The sequence below is a fragment of the Psammomys obesus genome, unplaced genomic scaffold (genome assembly GCF_907164565.1).
Source record: "Psammomys obesus unplaced genomic scaffold, mPsaObe1.curated_primary_1811, whole genome shotgun sequence".
In the NCBI taxonomy this organism is placed as follows: domain Eukaryota; kingdom Metazoa; phylum Chordata; class Mammalia; order Rodentia; family Muridae; genus Psammomys; species Psammomys obesus.
Window position 1 is genome coordinate 11,374,856 of NW_026596162.1, and position 8,178 is coordinate 11,383,033.

An 8,178-nucleotide genomic window follows, 5' to 3' on the forward strand; every position below is an offset into this window, starting at 1 on the left:
GGACAGTGAGCGGACGTGGGGACCGGAGCCGAGCGCCCGGGCGAGTGTCGGGGGCCGCGGGCCACTCGGGAAGCCGCGCGCCGAGCGCCCACGCCGCGCCCTCGCCCCCGCGTGCGCCCTCGGCCCCCGGCGGCCGCCGCGCGCTGCGGGAGACGCGGAGCCCGAGGACCGGGCGCAGCCGCAGCCGCAGCCGGAGCCGGAGCCCGAGCCGCGGGGCGGGCGCGAAGATGCACACGACCCAGAAGGACACGACGTACACCAAGATCTTCGTGGGAGGGCTGCCCTACCACACCACCGACGCCAGCCTGCGCAAGTACTTTGAGGTCTTCGGAGACATCGAGGAGGCGGTGGTCATCACCGACCGGCAGACCGGCAAGTCCCGGGGCTACGGATTTGTAAGTTACACGGAGGGAGGGCTCAGGGGGGGGGGGGGGGGGGGGAGATGGGGGATGGCAACTCAGAGAGGTCCCGGCTCGAAGGCAGGCCAGGGGGGAGCGCGTGGCCCCAGGCCCTCGGGAGTCAGAGCTTGCAGGGGGTGGGAGGGTTGGCTCTGTGGGACCTCGCGGGACGCCCCCTCCGCTCGGAGCTGAGCTGAAACTTTAAGCTTCGGGGAGTAGGGGTCCGGGCCTGCCTCGCGGGGTTCCGAGAGGACCTGAGGCGATGCTCTTTCGGTGGTCCCAAAGCTTGGGAAAGGAGGACCAGATCTGGGATGCAGAGAGCTGGGAGGGTGGGAACAGAGCCTCCTCACACTGTGGCATTCCCGGGTCGGAGGCTGGTTGTTAAGTGCGCTGGTGCTTTGTTTAGAAAAAAGAAAGACGAAAGACTGTCTCTGTATGAGTGAGAGAGAGAGAGAGTGTGTGTGTGTGTGTGTGTGTGTGTGTGTGTGTGTGTGTGTGTGTGTGTCTGTGTGTGTGTGTGTGTGTGTCTGTGTCACTCCTACTTTTTAAATTGCAAAGGTAGATTCTAAAGAGAAAAGGAAAAGCTGGCCCCTCTGGCTGTTTGCCTAACTGAAACAGCACATTAAGCTTCCTGGAGATTTAAAGGGGCAAATTCAGCTGTCCAGAGAGCCAGGAGCTCCGAGCAGGACAATCGCTGTTGTCGCTGGGGAGTCCTTGCCTGTTGGAGCAACTGGCTGCTTTGGGGCTGGACTTTGTTTAAAGCCCACAGTGCCTCTGGGGCCCTGGCTGGGGACCTAGAGGGGACATTTGCAACGAGGTAAATCTACAGGCGATTTCAGAATTGTGGTTTCCAGTTCTCTCTTAAGCCCCACACTAGCACCCTCAGGACTTTGGTCTGGAGCAGAGGGGTTCTTCATGCCTTTCTTCTTCCTGCTTTTTTTTTTTTAAGCAGAGAATGAAGGGTTAATATCCCAATCTCTCTCGCCCCCCCCCCCCAGCCTCCCATTAGAAAGGAAAGGAAAGAGAGGCAGCTCAGGGACTTCAGTATTTTTCCTTCAGGGGTTAACTGAGGGCTTTGTGTGTATGTCTGTGTATGTTGCTAAGGTCACCATGGCTGACCGGGCTGCTGCTGAAAGGGCCTGCAAGGATCCCAACCCCATCATTGATGGTAGGAAGGCCAATGTGAACCTGGCATACTTGGGAGCAAAACCAAGAATCATGCAGCCAGGTGAGCTCTGCCCTCCTCTCCCCCTCCCCGTTCTCCACCCAGCAGTGGGGGGCCCCACCGCCATCCCCAGCCCAGCAAGCTTCCTGAAAATTCTGTCGTAGTGTTCAGTAAAACTTGAGTGCCTGCTGGTTATTCCACCAAGGCATTAAAGATACATGAGCGCTGTAAGTGTGCCACTGGGTACTTGAAATGTATCCGAGTGCAAAAATAGACCTTAGGGTCCAGGTGGCATGCGCTCAAAAGTTAATTCATGCGTTTCCCATATGATGATGAGTATTTCTGACTGCTTTCAGTTGTCCAATTTTTACTAGCCACTTGTAGCTAAAAAGGTCAACTGTCTGGCCCTTGTCATCTCCAGCCAGTGGGCCTTCCTTTTTAGTGTGGTCTAGGCCAGCCACTCCATGTTCAGAGCAGGCGTGCCTCGAACCCTGACCCAAGAGGGGCGTTACATGTCTTTTCCCAGAAAGTCACAGACACTACTTACACATAGGAAGACTTCACATTCGTGGGTTTTTCTTTAAATGATACTTCCTTGGAGATGAGAAATAATTTACTGAAATCCTCACAGCTGTTGGTTGACAACGGTACATACCTCTCTCTGCCTGTGTGAAAATATTGGCCGGTTGTATTACTTGGTACTGTTTTTCATATTTATTGAAAATAACTCACCTGACCATTGAGTGAATGTCTTCAATTCCCTGGACAAGCGACTAGGCTAAGTCATGTGCTCTTTGCTCAGCCTTTCCTGAGGTGAAAAAGAGGTTGACACTCCAGTTCAGGAGCCCAGCTGACAGCAAGGGAATACACAGAGAAATACCCACAGACATTGAAAACGGTGTCTCTCTAAAACATCTGTTCTCAAGAGAATGATGGGGGAATTTGTTTTTTGTGAAATTTTAGTACTGTAAGCTGTAAAATTCTTCCAAGGCAGTCTAGAACGTTACAAATTGCAAAGACTTTTTTTCTTTCTTTGCTTTTTCTGTTTTGCTCATGGGTTGGAACTGTAGGAATATTTGTGAATTTAACTTCATTGTTGTTCGAGAGTCTCCCTCATGAGCAGTTTTCTCTGGCCTAATTTTTTTTTAAATCTTTTTTTTAACGTCTGTTAACTATATAGGTTTTTTTTTAAGTTTTCTAATCTTAGTCTATTCAAATGTTTATTTAGGATGAATGATAACAATTATGAAACAGATGGACTTTTCATATATAAAGACCATGTCTGTGTATACCCTAGAGTATCACAGGAGTGGTTCTTTTTAATCAGAAATTATTATTGCATCTTCTGTCCAGAAATAGTAAGTCCCTAACGGTGCACAAATGGAAAATGTGGTGTGTTTTATTGCTAGGTTTTGCCTTTGGCGTTCAACAGCTTCACCCGGCCCTTATACAAAGACCCTTCGGGTAAGTCAATCCACCAAAACCTCCAAAGTTTCCACATGGCCACCATTTGTTTCCCTGACTCTTTGTGAGCAGACAAGGTCGATATGTCACAGAACGTTCCGGGTTTTGCATATTTATATATGCTTATGTATGTTTTAATGCTGATACTATAAATATTTTTAGATGAGTCAAGTTATCTGACCAAGTATGCAGTCTCCAAACCAGCCAAATGTTGGGCTTATGATTAAACAAAACAAAACAAAACAAAAACCCCAAAATACCAGGTATGACTTGTGCACAAGACATGTGTCCCATCGCCATCGCTGCTGCTCAGCTTGACTCAATGTTGTTTATCTCTTTCTAACCTGACAGGGCTCCTATACAGTTAAGCTAACTGATGAGAAGGATGCGATGATAAGAGGTGGACTAGTTCTGTTTGGAATTAAACTCTGTAACCAGTAGACTCAGACACAAGCTCAGATGGTGATTAACCATGCATGGATGTTGGTGGTGTTGTTTTTATTTTTTTCACTATAGTCCATAGCCCTCCGTGTGCTTTATTTTATTTTATTACAGTAATGAAGTGGTGTTGATAGCTAAACTGTGTGCTTTGACTTAATTGAACAGAGCTGTAGTGAGTGTTTTCTTTTCCTTGGGGAAGGGGCTCTTTGCTGTTTGATTTTGGTGGTGGTGGTGAGCAGTGTTGACTTCTGACTTTGCCATGGGAAGCAAAGGGCCTTTTTTCCCTCCTTCCTGCTTTTAAGCTATTAGCCTGTGACTTCCACTTAACATTTTTGTAGTGAGTGCTAAATCGTGTGATTTCTCTCAGTAAGAATACAGATTCACTGCTTGCATGTTGTAAGTCTCTGTTTTCTGGGAACGGGCTTTCTTTTGCAATGTATGTTCACTTCCTGGCCTTCTGGTAAAGATTCGGCAGCTCTATTCAGATCTCATTAACAGTCACCAGTCTGGCCTTCCTTTTCCCTCCTTAATTTCGTTTGGTTTTTGTTTTGAGTAGCACAGTACTAACTCCCTCCTTTCAGATTTAACAGGGGAACAGTCTGCTCACATTTGTGCTTTCTCTGGGTCCTGTTATTACCAGCTCCTGAGGTCCCCCAGTTCCTTTACATTAAACACAACCCGGGAGGGAGGCCCCCATCAGTTTATCCCGAATACTAGAGTCTGTTTCCTCCATCTTCTGCCTGACTGATAGTCTTGTAATTCTCATTCTTTTTGAATATCCAAGCTGTTTGAAGAATTTTATTGTTATCCAGCTTAGCACCCAAAGATTCCCATTTGTCACCTTGAAGGCTAGAATCTGTCTTCACAGGTAGAAGCCTACCGTAAGCATCTCCTAATATAGGCTAGCCCAAAAGTAAGTAGTAAGTTGACTTGGAAGAAGGAAGCTATATTTTGATAGACACTTTTTATTACCCTCTTGTTATTTTAATCTATTAGATATTCACTCTTAGAGCCGTCTACAGCTTTTGAAAAAGCTACAATTAAGTATAGCTGTGTACCAAAGCCCCTTCCAAGCCAACTTGGGTATGGACAACGAGGGAGGGATGAGTTGATTGGGCCAAGCATTCTCTCCCAGTCCCACTCCCTCCTTCCCTCCTTCTGTTCCCTCCCTTCCCTTCTCTTCTCCCTCTGCTGATATTTCACTAGTGTAGATTATAAGTAAAGGTGGGACTATGGAAGAAAACATACATCTGAAGGTGGAATAGTGAGCTTAGTTGTAACCTCCCAGGGATCATCTTGAAAGAGTGTAAAACCAAATCAATCAACAGCTGTTCCTAGTTCAACCACTTTGTAGAAAACAAAGTTGCATGTTCATTGCGAGGAAGAAAGAAGATGGCAGAGCAGCTCAGAATTGCTCATTGATAAATGGCTTGGCACTGTTTCAAGTTTAAGAGGAATTCAGAATCATAAGAAAACACATGGATTGGGAGAACTGGACAGGCTGTGAGGAGGGGAGTAGACCTGAACTGGATGGGGGCGCTGGGCCTGTCTACGAGGTGTGTGGTGGGGTAAACAGGCGTGGGGCTACGCGCAGAGGCTCAGCATGTAGAGAAACTACAGTGCACTGGAAAGCCAGTGGAGTAATCTGGCCTGGCTGGGACAGTCCTTCGTCCTTGAGGAAGAAAGCAATTCACAGAAGACGAGAACCAACAGGGCGATGTTAGTATGCAGACATTTTAAATCAAACACGTTTTTATAGTAACCTTTTGTTTTTCATCTCTACTGATATGGACTGTCTTTGTGATGAATGGTGATTGTTGCTGCGTGCATAAATTGTTTGAACTTGAGATTCAAGTTGAACTTGAGGTTAGAAACAGATAGCATTCCAGGTAGGCCAAGTAAGGTTTCTCTTTCTTTTTCTTTTCTTTCTTTTTTTTAAAGTGGTTCTCAGCATTGCCCCGATCCCAAGTCCGTAACCAACAAATCACACTGGTCACCCTAAACTCTGTTTGAATGTCATATGTTCTTGTTTTAGGCCTGCCTGGAAGTGAGCTTGAGAATCTTTAAATTTTCACTTGTTTTGGAAGGTTAGTGAGGAGACTATTAGTTTTCTGAGGTCCTTAAATGGCCCCTGGGTTACCTAAGGTCTTTAAAGACAAACACATTGGCCGAAAGAACTTCTGACTTGGCAGAGGGCAGATGCAGAAGGACTTGTGGGCTTGATGAGAGTCTTAGTGGTCTCTGAAGGAAGTGTTTCCTCATCACAGCTTTGCTGCGGGTCTGTGAGAAGAGATTTAAGGAGTAGCTTACACCAGGCTAACTGCACAATGAAGCGTTTAATGAGCCTGGTTGTTAGCCTCGCTGTACCATGGGAGTGGTCATCTGGTGTACTGTGTGCATAGAACTGCCAGAGGCCCACAGACATTTTACCATTTAGTTCTTCTTATAAGCATTTGTGAAAAAGGACACTGTTAAGGGTCTTTCTTGGGAGCAAACAGAACAAGTACAGACAGGTTAATTAACCTCCCCCAGTCACAGAACCAGTGGGTGGGTTAAGAGTGTGATTCCGAGTTCAGAGTTGTGGTCTGCTTCACCTTGAAAGCTGTGTCCATTCCCTGATGTCAAGATGCAGCCAGAAAAAAAAAAAGAAGCATAATGTAGCTTTCTCATCACCTAGTAATAAAATAATCAGTGCGGGAAGGGCCTCAGACAGAAGGAGGGAGACAGCGGATCAGTGGGCCTCAAGGAGGGCTTTACAAAGAAGATGAGCTAGCTCTTCCAAGGAAGGTGAAGATGAGGGACTGTTTTATTAAGCACCTGCTGTAGTAACCCCTGGAGGCTCCTCTCACAGAGAAGTTTATTTAGTGTAGTGCAGCTCTGGGCTGGGAAACGTCGAACTCTTTCACAAAGGAACAATGCAAGAGAAAGAGGGAAAGCAGACTTCCAAAGGTTCTTGGGCACAGAGGACTAGAGCTAGGGTGGATGGCGGGGGGGGGGGAAGATTGGCCTCCTGGATGAGGAATGGATTGCATGTGCGGAAGTGGGACCCAGCAATCGGTGGCATGGCCAGGAAATAGTAAAATGTTCTACAGACCTGGGTCCAAAGAGAGGTTTAAAAAGATTCTAAAAAGGTGTTTTGGAGACAGATGTACAAAAGACCCAAAACGATGAGATTTAGGAAATGATTTGGTGGGGTTTTAGGGATCAGTGACTCCTATGAGCAAATGGGTGAAATGAAGACTTGGGTTGCTGGTCTGCACAATACGTTAGAGCAGCTGACTTACTGCTTCGAAAGTCACAGAGACTAGCCTAGCATGGTGGTACATTCCTAGACCCCAGAACTCTGGGGGCTGAAGCAGGATGATCATGAATTTGAAGTCATCCTGGGGAAGGCTACGCAGAGAGACCATGTCTTAGAAAAGAAAAAAGAAAGGGAAGGGAAGGGAAGGGAAAGGAGAGGAATCACAGATCAGTGTCAGGGGGACCTAAAGAATGGAGATAGAAGGAAAATGTAGTCAATTTTGTTTGATCACCAGGGGTGTCCCTCCCCTTGGCTCTCGAGCTTTGTTGATGCTTGGTATGAACTAAAGGGGCTGGAGCTTGGTAGAATTCTGGTGGGAGGGGCCTTCCCAAATTGTCTTACTGAGTTCATTAGACTGCTAAAAAGAACTCCCAGCACACCCTTCAGCCCTCTGCTGCTTTCTCCCTGAACTGAGACATGGGTTCTCTCCAGGGTCCTCTGAGACATGGCTCTCTGGGCTCCTCTGGCCTCCCCTTTTCCATGATCTTTTAAAGGCCACAGGTCTTCATTTGCCATTAAGACATCTTCCTTGCCCTTGCCAGCCTTCCTGTAGGAATCTGACCTTACAGAAAAATCATTCTCATCGGGTGGCTCCGTCCAAATCAGAAGTAGTCATTAACATGAGTACAGAGACAGCAACTCTTGAAGCAATCCTTTCTCTGTTTTAACACATTCTTCACACACACACACTTTAACCTGTCTTCTTTTTTCGGGGGGGGGGGGCGTTAGGGTGGAGGTTAAGAGTAAACCTCCTTTGAGCTACTTGATTATTTGAAAACACAAACCCTTCAGACACCGTGCTGTCGTCAGAGCACTGGGAGGACACCAAGGGTTAATGTCTCCGTATCAGTGAGGTTCAGACTGGCTGGCCTCTGCAGCTGATAGAAGCTTCACGTTGGCCTTATAAAGACATTTTATCCGCTGGAAACCCTTGTCGCATGACAGGATCAAAAATAGCCCAGCTGCAGCCTCCACTGTCCATCACCGCATGTAGACTGGCAGGAGAGGAAACTCTCTTAGCTGCGTCTGCACATTGCGGGCTGATCAGCTCTGGGGACAGCGAGTTATACAGTCCCACCTGTCACCAGACATGAGCCCGTCACCTGACCTGACACGGAGTTCTGAGAGTGTGCACGGCCACGCTGCTGCGCCTGGTTTCCGACATGCAGTTAAGAACATCTCTAAGTGTCCTCAGAAACACTTGATGACACGGTTGCTGCTGGCACCGGGAAAGAGCTACGGTTCTAGTAAAAATTAAATGTATTTTTATCACACAGGGACAGAGTTCACCACCCTCTCTGATAAATTCATCTTTTCCATGGATATTCTTAACAAATGCTTCCAGTAGAATTCTGAAGAGGGAAGAAAGAAAGAAAGAAAGAAAGAAAGAAAGAAAGAAAGAAAGAAAG

General features: G+C 47.1%; 1 protein-coding gene across 1 annotated transcript in view; it reads left to right on the plus strand.

Moving 5' to 3' along the window:
- Nucleotides 1-227: 227 nt before the first annotated feature.
- Rbm24 (RNA binding motif protein 24) overlaps nucleotides 228-8,178 on the plus strand; it is an 11,828-nt gene continuing 3,877 nt past the window's right edge. The window contains exons 1-3 of the mRNA XM_055595166.1: nucleotides 228-395; nucleotides 1,503-1,626; nucleotides 2,973-3,027. Of these exons, the coding sequence (XP_055451141.1) occupies nucleotides 228-395; nucleotides 1,503-1,626; nucleotides 2,973-3,027 (347 nt within the window). The remainder of the gene's footprint in view (nucleotides 396-1,502; nucleotides 1,627-2,972; nucleotides 3,028-8,178) is intronic.